Source organism: Cyanistes caeruleus, chromosome 1 (assembly GCF_971803275.1).
Source record: "Cyanistes caeruleus chromosome 1, bCyaCae1.hap1.1, whole genome shotgun sequence".
Classification (NCBI taxonomy): Eukaryota; Metazoa; Chordata; class Aves; order Passeriformes; family Paridae; genus Cyanistes; species Cyanistes caeruleus.
In genome coordinates this window covers 12,003,773-12,027,201 of record NC_141701.1, presented here as the reverse complement: position 1 = coordinate 12,027,201, position 23,429 = coordinate 12,003,773, and the positions used below count along the sequence as shown (strand labels likewise).

General features: G+C 40.7%; 1 protein-coding gene across 29 annotated transcripts in view; it reads right to left on the bottom strand.

Annotated features, from left to right (window-relative positions):
• MTSS1 (MTSS I-BAR domain containing 1) overlaps positions 1-23,429 on the bottom strand; it is a 125,815-nt gene that overhangs the window by 90,634 nt on the left and 11,752 nt on the right. For all 29 annotated transcript variants that reach the window (XM_086876194.1, XM_086877177.1, XM_086876718.1 and 26 more), the window contains exons 3-4: positions 18,348-18,409; positions 15,574-15,647 (exon numbers count right to left, since the gene is read on the bottom strand). In XM_086876194.1, the coding sequence (XP_086732320.1) occupies positions 15,574-15,647; positions 18,348-18,409 (136 nt within the window). The remainder of the gene's footprint in view (positions 1-15,573; positions 15,648-18,347; positions 18,410-23,429) is intronic.

The following is a 23,429-nucleotide window of genomic DNA, read 5'->3' as shown; positions in this document are numbered from 1 at the left end:
AGTTTCAACTCTTACACTTTCACAGACTTCTGGCTAACCAGAAAGGTGGCAGAAACTGGAGGAAAGCTATCTTCAGTTACTCCTGTTATTTTGTATTCTTGGTCTCATTTCTAGGCAAATAGCCTGCGAAAGAAATCTCCACAAAGCCTCACCACAGATGGCAGTTTGGCATTCTCCAGCCAAGCTCACACCTGCAGCTTCCATGACCGCTGCTGCAGCTGGGCTTTTTGTCTCCTCTCACTGACAAAAACTGCAAAAAACTCAAGTGTTAAGTGACCCACTACCACCATCCATTTCATTAATGAACTAAGTCCATAGGAAATCAAGATGCAAGCCTCTACTCTTGGCTCTGCTCCCACCAACACAGCTCTGCTTATTTCACAGAAAGGGGTAACCTTCGGGCAATTTGGGCATAGGACCATTTGCATTGGGAAATTCCAATCCAGAAGAGGAAGAAAAATAAAAGCAAACAAAACTGACAGTTCTGAAGAGGAACTGTCAGGAACAGCGTGACCCATGGGAGCTCTGTGCTGAACAGGTCATAAGCCCTGCGAGGGCAAAGGCAGATCTCTTCACAGCAGTTTCACCTGAACTCTTGCAGTAACCACCCCCAAATGGGGGTCACCTCTCTCTCCACAACACCTTACTCTCTCCTGGCCATGACATTCCACTCCAGTCTGTGGCTTGACACAGTCCATGAGCACCAGGACAGTCACGTTATAGGTGCTATGTTTTCTTGCACAATCTGAATTGTGGCAGGACAATCTCTCCACCTGTGAATTTTATGCAAAACCAGAGATGACAGACACAACCAAACCCAAAAGTCTGTATTTCCTTCAGAAATCCAAGCAAGACTTCTTATGGGTACTAGTTTGATTATTTTTTTTTCTACATATATATTTATACAAAGAAGATGCACCTAGAGCATTTTCCAGCACACCTGCACTCCAGAAACACTGCCTGTTCCCACGCCTCTCTGTGCTGGAGGGCCCCAGCCATGGCTGTGTCCAGCAGAAGGCTTGCAGCAGACTAAGCCCTGACCAGCCCTCCAGAGATAATCAGGTTAGATGATCTAATGGTCCTCCTGGTCCTTAAAAAGAAAATTAGCTGTGAATCACTTTGATGCTTTGAAGCCCTGGTCCAGTTTCTCCCACAGACAGAGACCAGCCACTGCAAGATGAAACTCAAATTGAAGCCAAGTTCTACTTCTGTGGTCAGCAGCACAGACATATTTCAAAACCAAGGCAAAACAGATGACCAGAGAAGAAAGGTGAAGCCAGACAGTCTTCTCTCTGTCTGTGGGACAGGGAGGCATTCAGTGCTAAGAAACAAAAGGGTAGGGCGACAAAGAGCCTGAGAGGCTTTCTGGGCAGATGTTTTCCATAAGTAAATCCTAAAATGGCAGCCACTGGTCTCCACCATTCATTCTCTCAGTCATTCTTATCAAAGAACAGTTTTCACATCAGCTGGGCAAAACTTTGCCTCTTGCACAGGTAACCAAATAATCTTCTAGTCTTGCCTCACCCTAATAATTTAAAAATATTTAAAAAAAAAACAAAAAAAACTTTGAATTATGCACTAGATGGCTATTAACAAGGATAACCCAAGAGGCTTTTTTCTAAGCTTAGAAGCTACTTTTCCTCCAAGACTGATTTGTCCAGTTGTCCATACTAAAACAGCTCACAGATACTTAAATCATGCAAGGCCATCACTTTCTAGTGCTTTCACAGAAAGCCTCTCAAACAGAATTAATTAGCTGATAAATTATATTGAGAACATATCCATCAAACCAAGGGATGCTGTTCCTTATGTTTGTGCCAAAGCAACTCTACTCCTACTCTTCCATCAGCATAAATGAGTTTAAAAATAGCCTTATACGAATATTAAAATGAGTTCCATAATAGCTTAAACTAGTGAGAAGACTTTGACAACTATTCCCATAAAGCAAACTCCCTGTAGACCCTTTTTAAATATCCTAGAAAGAGTTGCAGCTCTACCTACGGAACTGAAATCAAAAACTAGTTAACAGAAAACAAAAGAGAAGGTAAGTTATTACAAAGTCTTCATTGCTGCATGGAGAGGTCTTTGTTCAAATATATTGCATGTAAGAAATCTTATTATTGTGTAATTAAACCCTAAACTAATATGGCCAGGGAAGTGGAGCCTTAAAAACAAGGCTTTCAGGATTGTCTAGTTTGACACCTTCTTTATATGGCAGAAACAAGTTTGTCTGCCTTAATCCTTCCTCTACAACCACTGAGAAAGGTCTGTATGTGCTGCAAGACAAGCACTTGAAGTTTTCAGGGATCAAGAAAAGAGTAACATAACTTCAGCTAGGCCTAATCCCATTCAACCAATCAATACTGCATCTTGGTCATCTCTTTTTATTACCAATCCTCTTGTAAAATGAGGCTGTTCTACATATGTATTTCCAAGTCATCCATCTTAATGCATATATGCTGAAAATGCTGCAGGAAATATGCAGGGCCACAGTGAGAAAGGAAAAAGCACAGAAACCCACAAAAGTTGAAAACGAAAAACCACAGGTAAGCCTCTTTCCAATAAAAACAAACAATGCCCGCTGCAAAGAAGAACTAAGTGAACCAGAGAGGGAAATCCAGACAGAGCCACGAAACACCAGAAAAAAAGTTACCCCAGATTTCTTTTAAAAGAGGGAAAAGAAAAAGGAAGTGAGGGGAGTGTGAAACTCTAGCTGCCCCCTGGATCCTGTGAACAGTTATCCATCTGTATCCACCTGTCCAGTAATGCTTCGGGATAGTTCTGGGCATGCAAAGCAGCATAGCTAGGATCCTAAATAACATTACTAAATGAATTAGGTATCAGGAAATACAGACCCTCTGTTTTTAATGTAGTCACTTTGCAGGAATTACATGGCATCTCACACTCATCTCCAAAGCGGCATCTCACCCTGGATCTCCAAGTAACTTGAACAAACTTTGCAGATCTTAAGACCAAAAATAAATTCTCGTTGCTATAGATAGGTCATACAAAATAGATGTGCCTGACATCCAAGTCTTGGGGTCAAACTACCACTTCACACCTCCATCCTGGGGGATGTCAAAACCTCTACAATCCAGCACGCTGCTTGGAAGTCTTTATTTTATTCTCCCTTTAAACAGAACTAGATCTCCCTTTAACTAGAAATCATTGCAATTATGTAAATTGCTGTTATTGCATTGCTTTCTTTTAAAAAACAAAAAAATATTATAAATTTTATGAATTACAAATTTTGTGCATCTAGTTACTTAAAGTATTGTTTGAGGCAAAATATGTCATTACAAGAAAAAGGTGGAGGAAAAGACTCCTGTTTGCCTTGTGTCCCTTCAACCTTTCCTAACGGCTGGAAGCAGTGAATCAAGGGTAAAATGAACTGACTTGCCCCAGTTTGTTTCCATGCAACTTAAAGCTGCATCATCAATGTTTAATGTTTACTCCCATTGGTCACAAGAAGCTTTTTACATGCTGAATATGTTTCATCTAAGAGACCTGTTCTCTTAAAGAAAGCTATTCATACATCTTTCACCTTATGTACCACCTAGAGGGCACAAATTTTGAGTCCAGCTTCCTTTTTAGACAAAAAAAAACTCCAAAAAACCAAAACCCCACACATGAAAATAAGCTGAAACCAAACTGTGACTAACTTGAAGTAAACAAAAGTTATGCATTAACAAGAAAACATGCATTGCTTTATCCATGGCGATCATGGCCTCAAAAACTGAACTCTAGAGAGGCTGAAATTCAGACCAATTGAAACAAATTAGGCAACAGTTAAAACATTGGAGACAAGGAGCTTTGGAAATGATATTGAATAGAGAATTTTTTAAACTGACCAAGCTTTAGCCTTCATTAACTGACCTAAGAGGACAGGACAGACTTCCTGTCACTTAGGCTCAAAAATCTTTTAGCTATGTTCATGATGGACAGATGGGTGTTTGTATGCTCTTCTGAAGGCATTAGGTTTTTTTCCTGTTAGAGACCCTATTAACCCTAAAATAAAACCTTAACAAGAAAGCTTCATTCTAACAAGCACATAAAATACTCAGATCTAAACTTTAAGCTTAATTACATTGTGCATAAAAGTCACCCTAAAGTAACATCTCAACCAGCTTCTTCATTGTCTCTAGAGATGCACACCACAAGTTTAGTATTTTCACCCCAGCTGGGAACACACATGAACAAGGCTTTTTCTCCCACTCCTAATTTTGAAAGCCGCATTAAATTAGTAAGGCTGCCAACAAAGAAAACATGTTGTGAAGAGCAGAGTCTCTGAAAACATGCAGCCACTTCAGAGAAAACAGGTACAACACTTGCGAAAGTGCAGCTTGAGAAAAATGGAGTTTACAGCTCTTAGTGAAGCCGGCCTCAAGCTTACAATGAAAGATTAAAATCTTTCGTTCGTCTAAATCAATTATCCGTCCTGAGCGCACATTGTGCACTTGAACCCAACAGTCTGGGGAGGGCTTTGCATCACAGCACACACTCAGTGACAACACTCATTTCCCCAGCAGCAAGCTACATTTCAGCTTAATAGCTAAAACATTCCCTTGACTATATTAACAGCTCAGGCTCCTGCCTCTGCAGCAGCTCCATAAGAGCTACACATGAACTCTTTACCTTTGAACCAAAGTGACTAACACTCACACAGAGCTGCTATTCTCCATGCAAGACAACCTAGATTTAAAATGGATACACAGCCACAATAGCATCCAATGGAAATGTGCTCTATTGGACTCCAGTGACTTTGCAAACTAGCAGAAAATGAACAAGCATTAAAAACAGGGATAATCCATCACAATATGCACTCAAAGTATTTACTAAATGCACTTCGGATTTCATCTATTTATAACAACTCAATGTTCTGGACTTCCGTCACTGTATTGTGTAAATATAAAAAAAAAATCTTACTCTAAGATTCTCATTTCAGCACTCTGCTTAGTACCTGCTTGAAAGAAAGGGAGATATTTTTTACTTCTACACAAGGACAAAGGTGAAGACTATTTCTCAGCAACATGAGTTATATTCTTAAAGATAGTTTTCAATCCTGTTTCTCAAACTGTTAATCTGGTCATATCTCAGTGCCAAATTATCTCAGATTATTCAAATGCATCATTACTCTCTTGACGTAAATAGTTTAATCCAGTAATTTATGGGGTTTTTTAAAATCACTGTAATACTTTTACTATGGACTTGAATACGTAAAAAGATGACCTGTCTGAACAGATTTTTTTTTAAAAATAAAACTCCTTGCTTTTCCATGGATGTGCAGCAGATATCCCCTAAATATTCTCAGTACAACATATCCAGATCCTCTTTGTCCACCATACATTTCTTACTCTCTACACTCACTTTCCTCAGCCTGCTCCAGCATCCCTAAATACCAAATAAGTAAGAGGCTGCTCTGAGGGTGGCCAAGTCAATGATTCCCCTGAGCTGGCTGGGCAAATGGCACTCCTTGTGTGTATGTACACTCGTGTCCACGTCTACAGGTACACAACCTCTCCTCAGAGGCTTGGCTTCTGGGGGGAGAGGGCTTGGAAGACAATCACATCTGATATATACCTCCTTTTCTAGCACAGCCAGGAAAAACAACCTTCAGTCATACAAAATGACATCTTCACACTTTAGACTATATTTCATCAATGCCCCAAGTTTGCTTTAGAGACCAGGTTTGGCCTCAGAAATCAGTTCCTCATAAATCTGGGAAACTACTGGGGTGAGGAAGAAAGAGACCAAACCATTGCTACCTGCCTACGTCCAGTTTCTGCAGGTAAAGGACTTGTCTGGACAGTGAGTACTGCTCTGCATTCCTTTCTCACCTCCATCACATGATTCAAGTTTTTGAAGTGACCCTGAATAGAAGATTCAGTTTCATTTTCATGCACCTGACCCCATTATGCCTTTCTGGACTAATTGTAAATGGTGCAAACCAGGCTTTGAATATTGCCCAGCACTCTGAAAGCTTACAGTCTCTACCAGCCAAGCTTCCACACTCCAACCCCTGCTTAACCCTGCAAAACCAAATACATTAAGCAGGTGTGTCTGGGCCTAAGTAAGGGCAGAATCTGGTCCTGCAGATGAAAACACATTAACAATGCTGTTTATCTTGCTCAGCAGAACAAATACCAGCTCAGCTTCAGAACAGAATAATGGCAATACCAATGGCTGTCACTCCTGGGAGAAAATGGACCCAGTTCCCAGGCATATCTTTCACTTTGGGGTGAGCTGAAGTGACTCCAGAACAAATACTCATTGATTTATTCTTCAGTGTTTCCATTCGGCAGCTCTGCAAGGGAGGGGAGTGGTAATGGAGAAAAAGATAACCCCCTCCTCACCTCCAACTCCATTCTGCAAAATGCCTATTTTTAGCCCTCAGTGTACATGCCGAGGTGCACACCACTACTACTGTAGTAATGGCAGCCACAAACCTGACTGCTTGTTTGTCATCCATCAAGTACTCACACAGGGTTGCATCAAACTGCAAAACAGGCTCAAATACCGCTCCAAACTGAAGCCCCAGCCAGCTCCTTGATATTAGTTACTATAGAAACCAGTCCCTCGGCACAGGCGCTCACAGCAGGAAATCATGCAGATTTCAATTTTACATAGTAATAAGTGCTGCGGGAGAGGAGAAATTCACAACAATTGCAGAGGCTGATTGTACAAACCCAGACCTCTTCTACCCCATGACACTGCGAATGAACGTGCCCATGCACACAATTGCCACTGTTCCTAGTTTTGAAGTGGTTTCCACAAAGCTTGAGTTGGGATGGCTGCTGGAAAGGTGGTAGCATTTTTCAATGGCTTCATTAGACTGCAAAATATACGTGTTTTTACATGCAAGAAGCCCATGTGAAAACAACAAAACAAGCACCAACTGCAAAGCAGTAGGAAGATTTAAACATGTATATAAGTACAGAGAGTCCGAACATTTCACAGGAAGTACTGTCAGGTCACAACCCAGGGCTCCTTTGGAAACAGCCCATCTTCCTTTCCTTCTCCACCCTGTCCAAAACACCAATATGAATGCAGGGCAGGTCACAGATTAATCTGTAGAAAAAAACTGTTGCAGAAAGCACAAAGACAAGAGGGAGGACTCTGAGCCGTGAAATTAAACAGTGAGGTAATTATATTATTTTAACTTTTCAGAAGTAGTTCTACAGGTTGGACTCCATCATGCGTGGGAGTGGAAGAGGGAAGACACACAGCACAATGCACTTTTTGTCCCAAGCAGAGCTTAATTTTCTACTGAAATTCAAGAACCAGTGGGGACTCTTCCCCACCTCTCTAAATGAGCCCATAAGCTTGAATAGGGCAGGTTTTACTACATCAGCCAGGGAAGAAAAGAGCAGGGAACTGCTTCACTGAAGAAAACTAAGAAGGGAGGAGGGAGGGGGTGAACAGCTTGCACAGCAACAGGGACAAACATTTGTGCTGGCAACACCCGACAAATCATCAAGCAAACAGAAGGACAAGAAAATGAAGGAAGCTGGTCTATTTTTAAGCAAGACCTCATTATTACCATGAACATAGACTGCTTCCTGAGAAGCAGCAGGTATGCAAACATGAGATGAATCATATCACCAAGTAAATCACCTGGCAGTAGAACACTAGTTTGCATGGACACACACAGAGTGAACATACACAATCTATGGTCCTGACACCTGTGAAAATGTGTGGAAGAGCATCATTCTGCGAGGCAGCCTGAATTATGGAAAGCAAAAAAAAAAAAAAACCAAAACCTGTTAGACAATGCAAATGCCACTGCTGCTTTTGAAAATGAGTTTTGTTACTGCTTTTGTTAATGTTTAGATGGAGTCCATTGTTATGGACACTCCACTTGCAATTAAGTCTGCTGCAGCTTGTCATTTCACTTTTTGTATAGCTCTCTTATGTCATTAGAAACAAACATGGTTTTTGTCCAGCCAGGGTAGGAATAGACTGAGGAACTGGAGAAGACACCCCAAGTGAAAGCACACATTTTGTATCACAGCCTTTACACAAATTGCCTTGCTGATACAAAGGAACTTCACAAGTGGTTCAAGGACATGGATTAGGGTGTAATGAGGTTGCATTAACTGCAGGATTCTGGTTAGATCCACACTCACACCCCTAGAGGTCTGGCAAGTTTGCAGGAAGCCAGCTAACAGCACCCAATCTGATACTTCACCAACACATGTCCTCTTGGAAGCCACCATTAAGGTGACCAACAAAATGGCAACCCCCAAACCTGCGTTTCCAGACAGCTGTGAGGCACAAAGCATGAGGCCACAGAAGCTCAGTAACTGCTCTGTAGCCTCCACAGGTTGTTATGGGCAAGGTCCATGAGGCAAGAAGCACTACCCTTTTTCACAGAAAAAAATCTTGCTTAGTCTGAACTGATTTTCTAATTCTCTTCCCACACCACACAGAACTTCCCTTTCTCTCATATGGCTAATAAAAAAGATACTAAATAAAACTCAATGTGAACAGAACTTCAGCTACCTTTGTTACCCAACTGGTGACAGATTAAAAATAAATAAGAGTTGCAACAACTCTCTTGTTGTGATTACTACAGTATTGTAACTACATGCCAACTAGTAATTTATCACATCAAAAGGCTGCCTGAATTAGCCTGAAAGGGGATCTCCCACCACAGAAACATGTGCTACACTGGGAAAACCAACCAACAACCAAAACCTCAGCCTCCACTTTCAAATCCACATCCCATCATCAAAAGGATGCTTTTGCATCTTTGATTCTAAACTAATAAATTATCTGAAGGAAATCTAGAGCCACTTATGATTTATCCTCATTACTTCCCAAACTGGATGTTTAAGACATTAAAAGTTTGGTTCTGTTGCCAAGACTCAGAAAATTCTTTACAGCTACAAAACCAGTATTTAGTTACTGAAGTGTAGGTGCTCTGTGTGAAGATGCCCACAGAGATATAAATTCATCATGTAGCTGGAAACAACAATCAATCCATCCATCCCAAGCCTTCAGAAAAACCAGGATCTGATATTACCCTCCTAAAAGCAACACAGCTGTGTAAGAACCACGACAAGTGTATGAAAAATTAACTCTGAGCTGTTCCCCCTACCCACATTCCCAAAGATTTCCAATTCAGATGATAGTGAGCAGACTTACATTCAATCATGTGAAAAAAGTCCAGCCACTCCTATCTTAGCACACTGGCCCACTCCTTGGATGAAGTACTAAAGAAAGTACTTTGTTTGCTTCTTCTTCCCTTGCCCTTTTTTTTTTTTTCTTCCTCATAGAAGCTGGTCTTGCTTTCAGTTTTTCTATTTAGCACACACAATCACCTGGTGGCTTTACTCCCCTTCCTAACATTTCAGACTCTTAGTAAGCACCTAAGCAAGCTCAAAAAAATACTTGGGCAAATGCAAACTCCATTCCTGTGTGAATCTCTGCACTGTACCAAGGGGCATCTGACGGTATAAGTTATTATAGAAATTATTTTTGTCTATTGCCCTGAATATTTCTCCTTAAGTAGGGACAAATCAGAACAAATGTTGTCAATGACCCTGACCTAGATTTTGTCTTAAAAAAAAAAGGCATAAACAAGTAACATTTTTTATACTGCAATGTCTGCACTCACCCAAAGAAAAGACAATGGCCAGGTTGTACCTGCAGTGCAGCCCTTTCAAGCCCTTAAGTATAAAATCTAGTCATCAATCAACCCAGTTCTCTTGGTTTGAGCATTTTAGATGTTCACCCCATTTTGACTGCTCCAGCCAAGCAGGCTCACATCAGAAGAGGAGTTTTCAGGGTGACACACTTGTTGACAGACATGGGCTGACATTTGAACTGGTCTAGAGAAAGACAGGAAACACAGAAGCAGCAAATAACACAGCATGGCCTTTGTGATTTGTAGTTTTAGCTGCTGTAAAGCAGAATATCCAACTCCCACTTCTCCAAATGCAACAGATATGTAATATACCTCCATCTTCAAAATTATCTGCTCGTGATCCTGATTTTGGTCCTGTATTTTGCATCATCTTCATGAAAACATAATGGAAGACTGAATGGTTCATTTAAATACTTTTCTTCCCCATCATTTTATATACGAAAATCCACAAAGAAAAAGTCTGGACTGCAGCATTTTTCTTCAAAGACTCCACAGGAGGAATAAGTACTTATTACAAAGCCTTATCTTAACTGACAGGCAGCTCAAACAAAGGTTTTACTATTTGTGTATGAACATCTGAAATTCAAGGAGTCAGACAAAGGAATTGGACAATGAGAATGCCTTTCCTCTTGTGACCAGCTTTGTTTTCACCCTGAAATTAGGCACAGATACCCATCACATCTCCCTAGTACATAGCCAGGAGCAAAGCAGTCTATTTCAAAAATGTTGTACAGCTTTTAGGTATACTGCTGAAGATTGTGGTGTCCTTCTGAAGCTCCCCAGGCTTCACTTCTGTTTCTTTTTTTTTTTTTTTACCCTCCATGAAAATAAATAGATCAATAAAAAACACCTTTCAGTACAGTCCATTACATTTTGCTGTAGCACCAAGACTTTACCATACATTGGGTCACACTGCCATGTTTGCAGTGAACGAGATATTGGTTCAGGAGGCCAAAGCACACTTGCTTGGGAGATCACAGATAATTTCAGCCCTGCTAAACTTTGTGCAGCTTGTCACCTTGGAAAACCACTTCAATACATAAAATACAGATCTTGGCTAATATAAAAATGGACCAGCCAGATTAAGAACTGTCTAAAGGGGTACTTACACACTACCTGGAGCAACATGGATGCAGAGTCTGCCCAGGAACACTGATCTGCAGCAAGGTTACTATTTTAAGTAGCCTTATTAAACGTGAAGAGCAGTCAATGAGTAGTGTCACAGAAGAGCTACCTGACGTAGACACTCAGAAATATTAATCAAATTTAATTTTGTAAGTAAAACTGTTAAACCATATTAACATTTTTGTGTGCTGTTGAAACTCAATGAGGCCTGAAAAAAGTACAGGCGCTTTAATGTAGCACATCTTCCACACTGATATATCCAGCCCCTCAAAAGGGTAACATTAAAATTACTATGCTGATTTTGATACCCTGCTGCTGCTGCATGTCATGCAGACACAGGCTGAGTTTTGCTTCCAAATCTACTCAGTGCCCCTTGGTAGCTGGCTGACTATCCATAGTATCCACTCTGATCTCAAGTCCCTCGGTGTGCAGAGAGGGTCTCCCACTCAAGTGGAATTTCCTGCAACTCTGCATTGCCTTAAAATCCTCTCAGACATCTGTAAAATGAAAGAGATGGAAAACATACTAGATGTCAGAATTACCAAAGGCAGGGAAAACATACCTCTAGTAGCACTTGCCAAGAGGGAACTTCAAACAGCATTACAATCCATGGAATCCAACTGGCCAGAGAAAGCTGTGTGATAGACCGACACCCTCTTGAAGCCATTTAACTCATCTGCTAATATCAAACACACCTATGTATATGCAAAACCTTTCAATATGAATGAAAAACAAAAAACCACAAGACTTGAGGATCAGCTGCCTCATTAACAATCTCACTTTGAAGATCAATTTTAAGCTTGGGTAAATCAAAGCTTTTAGATCATCTTTCCATAAATTTTAATTTACACCTGTGCAGATGCAGGTAGGCAAGATTGGGGCAGGGTTTTATCCACGGAAGCTGTTGATGGTGTATTAAGTGGATACGGAAGAAGGGTGCATATCTTCACATTAATCTCCTTCATAACACAAGGAGGATAGTTACTTTTCACACCTACTTTTTCAGGTTCCTGAGCTCTAGTACTTATCTACAAAGGACATTCAAATTCAGCAGAGGCAGAAGAAGACTAGAAAAGCATAGTAATTTACACATGCCCTTTTACATACTGTTGAAAGCCAACTTATAAACATATATCACATATAAACACACAGTATTTGGGATGCACAGTTCTTGCCTTCATAACAGAATATATTTTTATTGCCAAATAATCAGGTAAACAGAATTAGATTTAAATTTCTTCCATGCTTCAGTTACAATTGATGCCGGTAGAAACATTCAGAATCTCAAACATTGAAAAAAATAAGTCATGTAAGAAAAGCTTGAACTAAAACTCATGAGCACATATCTCCCCAAAAGGCAGCCTCACTTTTAAGATATTCAAGAGTTACTGGTACACTATTCAAAGTATATTAAAGACTTAAAGGTACCCTGAAGTATCTCAATCATTAAATATTTTGTCAGCATTCTCTTTAATAATCATAGTGAGAGAGAATACAGATTCCACTGCAGTCTACTGAGTTCAGCCGGGCTGTATGCCAAACAGATGCAGCTTGAGTAACAAAAACTGCTACATAGATGTCTCTATTTTGTCAGGGCTCAGAAATCAAAACATCTGAAGGAATTTGGTTTTCAAAAATCTCTGGTAACAGCAAAAACAGCACACACTGCTATACAGCTAGCATTACTTTGTCAAGTTATGTTGCTAATTTAATCTCCCCCATTCAAATGACGATTCTCAGATGACCAGACCTACAGAAATCTAACATTTTGGAGATACACGCATCAGAACTACTTTCCCCGTGTTTTCCCTTGTCAGGCTAAAATCAAAGCATTGAACCGAGGGAACTGAACTGAGGAAACAAAAAAGACACCTTTGGGTTGATGCACATCTAAATGGAGAGACAGCAAAGGAGGAAGCAAAAGCTGAAATGAGCTGGTTGGGAAATTAATTTGTGTATCGAGTCACAAAACATCAGCTACTTCACATTCAGGGTTTTTCCTATTTCAGAAGCTACAAAGGGAAGAAAATAGAGCAAAGTACAGGTTATCTGACTCATCCAATCATAGGTTTTACCACAGGCAGAGCTCCAATTATGCCTTCTATCTGAGCTCCAGATGAGAATGTGAAGATTAACATCACTACCACTGCAGGATTAGAAGGAAGTAAATGGAATGGTGAGAGCAATGCACCAAAAGAGCAAAGACTCCCTTGGTGCATTGTGTGCTTAGGAAAAAAGCAGTGCTTTGGAAAAGCAGTAATGGCACACAAAGAAAGGATACCAGTTGGAACACGGACTAGCAATGATGGAAGTAAGCTCTCACTCTTGAGCACCTGGAGACTGTCTCCCCTTGCATGTGTATGGACACATATATCCATGCAAACACTTTTTTTTCCTTTAAAAGCTAATGCTGATACAAACAGATTAAAGAGTAGCCAGAGTTCTTCTGTTGATTGACAAAACACTTTCATCAACTAGATCAGTGAGTCTTAAAATAACAGGCCACTTTCTGTAGAACTACAAGCAATTACAAATTAAAGGCAGCACCCAGCTTCACAAGACTTCAGTCATCCTACAAGGAACTAACACTGTCCCTCCAGAGCAGGCACCTGCTTCAGCATTTTCATACACAGTTAGCTTCCAGAAGAAGCATTTGGCTCATGCAATGATAAACCAGCCTCACCATAGAAAACACACCAACCTCTCTGCCTTTGTCATGGGAAGTGCTACACAAGTCTCATATATCCTCAGCAACTGAACATGAACTTGTCTGACTTTGGTTAATCTGTTAACTGTAAACTTTGGTGTATCTGTTAACCCTCTAAACAATGTGAAACACAGACAGATGTTTGATTAGACAATCAGACACATAATTTTATAAACTGGATAAGTAACAGGCAAAATTTAAGAAAGAATTTTTCACTTTAGGTAACCCCTCAAAGGGAAAACTGAGTGCCTGTTAGAATTCCCACACCACAGAATAAAAATACTGTTTGTTCTGTTTCAGTTTTGGAATAGAATTCCTTATACTAACAGCAAAACACATTTTTTATTGAACTGTGCCCTCCTAAGTCATAGGGATTTTTTCCATCACCTTCCATGGAGACAGGTGTTTATCCCTGATCACAGCAAGATAGAATGATCTGTATTTATTAAAGGACCAAGTTGAAACCTCAGAGATAAACCTGAATGGGCACAAATGGAAGTTGGGTTGGGAGGCAGATCAGAACCACCAGCTAACCTTTTTTTGAGTTTTGATTCATTGCCCAGAACATCACTTTCTAAAAATAAAACCAAAATTCTCTTCTATCCTTTCAGTCAGGGAAGACAGAACAGAGGATCTATACAAATTTGGCATGCCTGGATTCACAGAGCTCCTTTTGTAAAGGATGTGTTCGAAGAGATAAGAGACAAGACACAACACAGCAGAAAGTGTAAAATACCCTTCAAAAACCCACACAAGCCATTTTTGTTTGAGAGTGGGAAAGTTCCAGTCATGCTGGTATCTCAATGAAAGGCCTATAAGCCTGCCAGCATAGCTAGAAGAAGAGTCTGAAGGATTTTGGTAGTTTACTTTGTTTCCCCTTGGGGAAGGCAGAAGAAAGAAAAGTGAACATTCTTGAATGAAGGACATGTTAGAAACCCAAGTTAAGTTCTGCCTTGGGTCTCATCCTTAGTTTATTCCACTTTCTGTCACATTTATTATTTTGTGTGAGTAGATTACCTATAATTTACAGTAGGTATACATATAATGAGGAACTTCTTATCAGAATATAAATATTAGCTTCAGACAGGAAAAAAATGTATTCTTCCCTCTTGTCATTCTATGACTTGGTACTCACTCCAGCAGCTCCTGTCAGCCAGAGGTAAGGGAAGTCTGACTGAGCTTGCACTCTGCTAATGGGAACGGACACTCTTCATATCAGCAATATTAGTTTCTTACTCTCCAAGTCAAATGTCAACAGCACATTAGGACTTTAAAAAATGGTACAAAACCCTTAGAGGTGACCAAGAGCTACTCCCTCAGCAGTGATTTATCCGCACTCTGGATTTACTCTTCAGCAGCAGTCCAAGGACAGTGACCATGCTGTCACTAGGAATGCCCTACACCACTGCAGGGACATCTGCACATGATGCCTTGGTCACCAGGAATCCAGCATCAGAGAGAAGCAGCCTTTTGTCTCCTTCCAACTCAGTAGTCTGGAAAGAATGCTAGCTGCACTATTTTGGCTCTCCAAGCACGCCGATAAGCTGAGACTGCTACCTAGAGAAGCCCACAGCCCAGGAAAATTCAGTTTGACCAAAAACATCAGACTTAAGGGGTAAGGACAAGCGAAGTCTTTGCTCAAAGATATAAGTACAGGTCCCTGTCATCATTACTGGTAGACCCCAAAGGCCATAGCATCAGCCAGTATCTGCTCTGTCTCCAGAAGCCCTACAGTTATTTATTCCAGCTGACTATCAAGCCTTTTACATTTACACAAGGTACAGAAGCGTGAGTGAATACAGATTTCTGTAAATCTTGCTTTCTAAAATATTATTCATCAATGTATAATTCAAATGGTAATTAAGAAGTGTTCACATGATTGATGACACATTTAAATTACAGGTTTCCAGCATTTTTTTTCAGTAAAGACAACTTCCTTTTTCACGTGCCACTTTTTCAAAGTGCAAGTCCATCTAACAGATGTCTCACAGATCTGCTTGTCAATGTAACAAGTTAAGACTTCTTTTTATTACAACAAATGGCATAAACCACACAGCATTCTGTTAAACTCAATATTGACACATCTGCTTACCACGTGTATTAGTAGCCATGTCAGCCACTTTCTGAAAGGCATCCAAAAAGGCAGCAGCTGCTACTACTGTAGTCCTGAAATGCATACAGATAACAAAACATTAGCAGTGTCTCATTGATGCCTATTTAATTACTGCCAAAAACATTTAGGCTTATAAAGAATAACACTGTGAACTTGCAGAGGCCACAAAAAGTATTCTCTTTTATATCTGAACTTAGCCTTTTCCCTCCTTCATTTCTTAATCCCTTCCTTGCTTTGTGTTAGCACTATGGACTTGTAGGCAGCCACACTAATTCCATGCTGAGAATTGCACAGGACAGGTGCTGTTTCAAAAGCGCACAGCCACCCTCCTTCTAGCTGATTTCCTCTGATGAAGTAATATTAAGCAGTCAAACATGAAAAACAAATCTAACACACATTATACTTCACCCATTAGCGAACAAATTACAGCCACTGCTATTTTCAGGGAACATGCGTATTTTAAGAATAAACATGCAGGAACTTTCTTTTATCTGGGATCCTGGCCAAACAATTCCCTGAATTTTTCACGTGGGGAGCATAAGCATCCCTTGAAACAGAAATTTCTAGGAAATCAGACTGGTCTGCAGTTCCTGGACAAATGGAAAAATGGGAAAAGGAAAAAAACCCCTCCATTTCAAGAAAAACACAAAACAACTCAAATCCACAAAACCCACTAATCCCCAAACCCCCAAAATAAACAAAATCCCTTTCTGATCTAGTGTTCATCCAAACAGGATCTTTCCTGTGAGGTACACCAGCAACCTCAGACTTCACAATCCAAGGTGTCAACCTCACCAGCCCAATCTCTCTCCATGTTTCGAAAGCACCCACAGACCACACATCTGTTCAAGTGGACAGCAAACGTGAGTTACAATTTTCCAGACACATTTGTTCTAGATAAGCATGCCCCAGAGCCCTCAACACCTCAGGTCAGTCCTGATTTCTGAAGGTTTATAGTCTGGTTGACCCAATTAAAGAGAAAGTAGGCCAGGGCTCTACAGGTAAAGCCCAATTGTGCCCTCTCCACAGTTACCTCATGGTTCTGTTTCTGCACATCTTTTCTAACAGTAACTCTGATTTTCTCTCCTGACTGCGTCAATCAGCCTTTTCAAGCAAAATCCAGAACAGGGACTATCATATTCACTTTGTTTCATCAGCTCCTTGCTAGCCTCAAAAAACCCAGCAGACTTGCAGGGAAGCTGATCCTTAGCCAGAAAGACCACAGGACTGCTTAATTAGGTCAGATTTTATGCAAGTCTCACTCCAAATATGCTCAAGGTACAGAGCACATAACTGGCAGTGTAGTAAATGGCCTGCTGACAGCACAAAAGATTTGAACACACACAGAAAATAACACCCCAGGTGTGAGAGGACCAAGCAAATGCAAAAGGACTCTCCACATGCCCAGGGATTAAAGGGAGGGCAAACCCCCCACCCTGACAGCTAGCTAGCAATACTGGGCTCTGGAACCAGAAAATCTTTTCTAGAATTTTCCTTAACACTATTTGTGATGTTCATCTTCCAAACTCATGGGTCACACTGTTATTCATGTACTATGCTGTTAATTATTAATTATATTGCTAATAACAAAGTTCCATTTCCCCAGTAACAAGATCCAGAAAGACCTGGCTCCAGCTCAAATGACATCTGCTGTTCTTTATCAGAGCACGCAGAAATGAAACAGCAGCAAAAGGCTCACATTTGCTAGACACAAACAGCAAATCCTCGAACACAGGCTTTCAAGCTGCCTGCTTGCATGTTCCTGTAGCACTGCACTGATTGAATGCAGCTCCACAGAACTGGGAAATAAACAAAACTATGTCTCATGTCATCCCAGAAGGCCTGTGATTGAAGAGTACAAAAGGCTAGGAAAGTTCTCCATTTATCTTCTTTCTCTACTTCCTCTACATCTTCCATACTCACTGTGACATGACTGCTGGAAAAGGAAAAAAAAAACACATGGAAGTGTGGCATGATAGGCATGGTGTAGCAGAACAGCATATTCCAGCTGTTTAGGGCAAATGAAGCTAACCCCAGCTTCATTGGGAATGGTTCATAATGCAACATGGAACCACAAACCAGACTGCCAATAACCTGTTACCACTACAGCTGCTGAGGAAAAATCCTGGTGCTTTATACAGCAGAGAAGAGACTGTGGTTTGGAGAGAATTGTGAGGAAATGGAGTTTGTATTAGGAGAAACAAATTTTACAAATGAACAAATTCTAGAGGTGGAATTGATCTGAGTATGATACATCTGCCATATATTAAAACATACAGAATGCCATTTTCTAAGTATACTGCAAACCCTTAAGTTTTAATAATCACCAATCCAGCAATGCAATTCCCTTAATTTTTAAGTCTGAAAAAAATGCTGTTAAGGCTGCCAAAGATTTTTTAATATTTTGAGCCTTCTTCCAACATAACCCCTCTGTATTCTACACTAATAAAAAGGGCAACGTAGACCTAACTCCAAATGTGTGCTCACTAAACAACAATAAACTATTTTTCCCATTTTTCATCAAAATCCATGAAATTTAGCCCATTTTACATTTATTACGTACATAATTATGTAAATACATTAAAATACCAGTAGTCGTATTTAAAAAATTACATGCAGGTGTTGACTAAGAAATATGCACAATTTTACTATGACCTGCTTAGAAAACTACCCTTGCAAAAGCTGCATTTAATCTTACTGTTTGCACATCCAAGGAACTGTAGGGGATCTTGACTGTGTAACATAAAACTTACCGAAGCTGAGACTGCAGTTTCCCAGCTTTATTTATAAAATCTTCCCACACTGGGTAACTTCCCTGCAAGAAAAACAAAACACAACAATGAACACTTAATTTGAGAATTCTGGTTTTAATACTATAGATCAAATTAAATTACAGTAAAACAATAACTAAAACTGTACTCAATCCTAATCCACGAACACCAAAATCGACTGCTTCAGAATTCAGATGAAACAGTAGCCCTCTGATGAGGCTTTACAATTTTTCTGAATAGAAACACTGGGCAAGAGGGATTTCAACTGAAGCAGCAAAAATAAATGCCTTTCTTTGAATGGACATAGCAAAACCAAGCCCATTCAAAGCAGGGTACTAGTATATTGCAACAGTATGCACAGAGAAGCTTCCAAAACCAATGGCAGCATCACAGATGTTTTTCTTTACCAATTGATCATCTGTGCTTTTTCCCGATTCAGAGCCTGTACAATAAATGTGTGACTTGACCAAGGGACCACCTCAAGCACTGCCTCAAGATAACTTTATAACAGGACACAGAAAACCACAGTGACAGCTCGAGACAGCAAACTTTCCTGACAGCTGCCTTGTCACTGCAAGACCTGTTTCCAAAACAGTCAAAAGCCTTGGAGATGATTTATGAATTGAAGCTGATAAAACAGTATGGCACTGAGTGCATACAAAGTGCTTAAGAAGGTTTAATTCTTCCTGACCTCAAGTTTCCTGTAGAATTTTCCCCATTTTTAAAAACTGGATTAAAAAACAAGGTTTTACTTAGAATACAGACATGAAGTATTCCTGCAAGTCCTGATCTTTATTTGCCAAAGTTAAAACAAAAAAGATTATTTCTTTAGACTGAAATTGCTCTCTGCAGAGCAAGTACAAATTTTCCACTAACAGCAAAAATGTGGTAGAAGGAAACCTCAAAACTTCCCTTTGATTGGAGTCTAGAGAGTAAAATAAAATATCCCTGCTTCCTTTAATAAAGGTATAAGACTTGCTGTTACCAGAGCAACAACACAATAAAACCCAGATAAGGCAGATCCTCAAGGCTAACATTACTCCACCTCTGACTGGAAGAGGTTGCAAGCAAGTGCAGTTGCTTGTAGCAAACTCAATCCACCCTTATAAACTGGACTGCTTTTTGTAAGTAAACCAAAATCCACAGTCCACAATGCCATGAGAGACAGTTTTCAGGGCAAAGACAGGCCCTTGGCCAAAAACTGTCAGACAAATTTCAGCTCCTCAGTACACCCTGGCAAGGCAGCTCCCAGACACCTGCTCAAAAGCCTATTGGTACTCTCCCTGTATTTTTCAGCAAGGCTTGTGGGGTTTTTGCTAAAAGGAAAAAAAAAAAAAAAAAAAAGGGAAAAGACCCTGAACAATGCAAAGCAGGTGTTCATAAAACCTTGTTATACCCTACACATGACAGAGCCAGTGGTAAATACAGAAGGGGAAAGAGAGAATAGCAGTTATCTGGGAGGCAAGACCTAGAATATAAAGCGCTTTGTGCTAAGCAAAAAACTGTCAGACATTTTAGAAACGAAAGAAACCCAATTATTTAAAAGAAGCAAAAAATGCTATTTCCTTAAACCTATTAGTCTTACTGCAATCCCTTCTCTGAGCCCCGTCTCTGTCACCTGCACGCCGTGCATGCATTATGCATGTGGGTGCCAGGAGCCCTGAAAGCCCTGACAATCACCAGCAGGGCCCAAGGCTTTACGGGATTCTCCAGTAAAATGCAAGCCGGCAAGCAGAGGATACCAAAGCAGCCTGATTATGTTTCCATCTCGCTGGTGTATTATCCAGATAAACACACCTGATGGCATGCAGGAGATTGACACCAGCCCTGCATTTAGCTGCTTCTCCCAGGGAAGCTTAAGACGCTCCTATCAAAATACAGCTCAGGGAAAAACCACCCCCATTTTTTTTCAATTTTGTGGTCATCCTGGAAAGCAAAATTGGAAAAGTCTAACATTTCCTTAGATGTTTAGTTCTTGCCTATAAAAATGCTGTTTTCTTCAAACCAGGCCTGCTCAAGTAAGCTGTAACAGCTCACATTATTTAACAGTTTCTTGCATTTGTTTGGTTGAAATCAATGCACTTGGTTTACCTGGGCTCTCTATATAGTAGCCAAGAGCATGTGATCTCATTTCCGACAGTAGAAAAATTGAACTTTTGGGATTTTTTAATGTCACTGAATTAATACCTTTGCTAGTGGGTTTTGTTGGGAGTTCTTTTTTTCTTGGTTGTTTTTACATTTTTAAAGAAAACCTTCCAACAGTTTTACATTAGTGATACGAAATCCTGCATTATCTGCTCAGCTTGCCATACCTTGATCTCACTAAAACTCAGCTGAAAATAAGAGGCATGTACTTCATCTGGGTTCCAGAATAATTTGCTCTTGCTTCTCCCTGCAGAAGCCACATCCACAAGCTCATCTCTCCCTCAGAGTCCCCGAAGTCACGCACTAAATTGCATCATTCAATTCAGCTTTTCCAAAGAACATTGCCACTACGCAGGAATCAAACTGGTACTGTAAATCTGCACAGCACCAGTGCCCTGGGCAGCAGCTCCTTCTCCAAGACCTCTTCCTGTGCCACCTGGAGCACGGCAGCCCCGCTGTGCCTCACCTCCAGCAACTGCTCTTGCTGTTGTCAAAAGCAGCATCAAGAGAAATGCTAGCAATGGTGAAAAACACATACACCCTTGATTCAACATGTATTACTTTCTCAGTTTAAACACAAAGAAACAGCAGGTGGAATTCGATGTCTTTGTCCAAGACATGCTCTTGCAACATAAAGCCTCTTCTGAAGAATAATAACACAGTATTTTTAATGCTACCTCTCCCAGAACTTCCTCTGCTCCCCCTGCAATTTCCAATTTCAGCTGTCTGATAAAGAAAATTATTTTTCCCCTATCAAATGTCAGGGTTACTCAGGCCTGGTGTTATCTGTGAAAGCAGGAGGCCTCCCCCTGGTCCAGCACGCTTAGGGAAGAGCCATGGCAGGATTCTGGGTCACAAATTCCTATTTAGCTCCTCATGGTTTAAGCCAGGGATCAATTACAGTGAGAGTTTGTTTTAAAAATTTCTTAAAAATTGTTAAAGGACTAATCCAAAGACTATTTTCCCCAAAATAACTTTGTGCCCAATTACTACTTCATCATCGAAGGAATAAATTTGACCTGTCCTCCACGGAATGGGTGTTTCCCACTACCACGACACTCCACGGCATCAGGGCCGCTGGAGCTCCTGAGCAGGGCTCAGCTGCCCGCCCAGCATGTCACAGTCAGCTGTAGCATGCCATTAGCCTACCCCATTGCTTAATTAGTGGGCTTATAGGTGATTAGTCACCTGATCCCACAGCCCAGCTCCAGCGAATCTGTGCCAAACACAGGCAGGGAAAACACGGAAAACACCTTTCTGCCTCAGGGCTGAGAAACAAACCAGTGCCTCGTGCCTGTCACTCAGGTAGCCAGTGCGCAATTAGGGACATGAAACAGCTTCCCCTCAGGGACAGCGAGTGTGTCTGGAGTGCCAGACACCAACACCCAGACCTGGGCGGAGGCCTTCGAAGCCACAGCTTCTGGACTGCCACCGGGAAAAGGGAGGACCATCATCATCCTGTGAAATCCCATCCTACACCCATGGACGTGGGCAGCTGTCTTAATTTTGTACACCTTCATTACCGTTCACATCTATTTTAATTGGCAATAAATTTCATCTTCTCCATTCAGGTCTGGTTTGCTCGTGACAATAGCTAGCAAGATTTCTGTGTCATTGTCTCAATCACTGAGCTTTTTCTTACTATTTTCTCCCCCATCCCATTAAGGAAGAGTAGATAGAAAAGCAGCTGGCCAAGGTCAGACCTCCACACTAGGGAAGAGCAGGAAATTATCACCAAGATGCAGCTTTGGAATAAGAATTTAAGTCTTGTGTTGATTTTTACTTTGTTGGTGAACCAGTGCAACCAACCTACATAAACACAACTCTACAGAATATTTATTGAATATTTATGGAAGACATTTCTCCCTTCCTTTCAGGCCAGTGATCCTGTACCAGGAGTGAGAAGAGACATGAGAAACTCAGTGACTCCTCAAAAAAGGAAGGGTAGACTCACAGCAAAGGATCATATCCTTCTGAAATTGTTATTGGTGACATCTAATGGCAAGAACAGGAACCCAGATTGTTGTATCTAAGATTACAACTTGAGTATCAGCAGCCTTGACAGTTTTAAAATGTTCCGTCACTCTTTCTGCCAAGAAGTTGATTCTTCTTTTCCCATTAAGCAAAAATATGCTTACTTTATTAATTTATTTCCATGAGCCCCAATTCCCACAGACAAGACTCATTCCATCTTCAAAAAACCCTTGATGGTGTTGTTTTAAGGGCTCTCACTTATCAGAAAGGCTTTGTAGCCCTATTACCAGCTCTTGCTGTGACATCAAGCACAAAGGCAGCAGTAACAATCTGGAATCTTGTTCACAGCAACAACCCATTTGAACTTCTGGGGCAGGGGGAAAGAAACAGGGAGGTGCTCTTCAGTAAAGCAAATCCAGAATCTAAATTTGGCTGCTTCAGCTAGAGGGGTAACAGAGAGAGGAACCAGGCGAGAGCAGCGCCTTGGTTTTATCTCAAGGGCTATCAAACCAAGAGCTGTATGCCTTCCAGGAAAGAACTAACAATGACTAACTGCAAGACTTCAATGAAATGGAAAAAAAAAAACAACTACACAGGCTACAGGAGTTAGAACTTCTCCACCTCAGTGTTGTTGTTCAGCTATGATAAGCTAAAAACTGAGTCCCAAACACACAACAGTGTTACAGAGCTCCACGCCCGAATAACACATCCAAATGCCATAAATCTATTTTTGGAACAAAAATTGTAACTTGGCTTGTGCATGTGTCCTCCTACCACTCCAAAGTAAATTATGCTGGAAACAAAAGATTTCTTTTTCTTTTTTTACCAGATAACAGAATCACAAGGATTATTATGAATGTCTCATTTCTGTGGCATTCACTACACTACCTCCAAGTTGCAAAGAGAATTTATTGTGCTAAACACCAGACAAGGACACAGATGCTA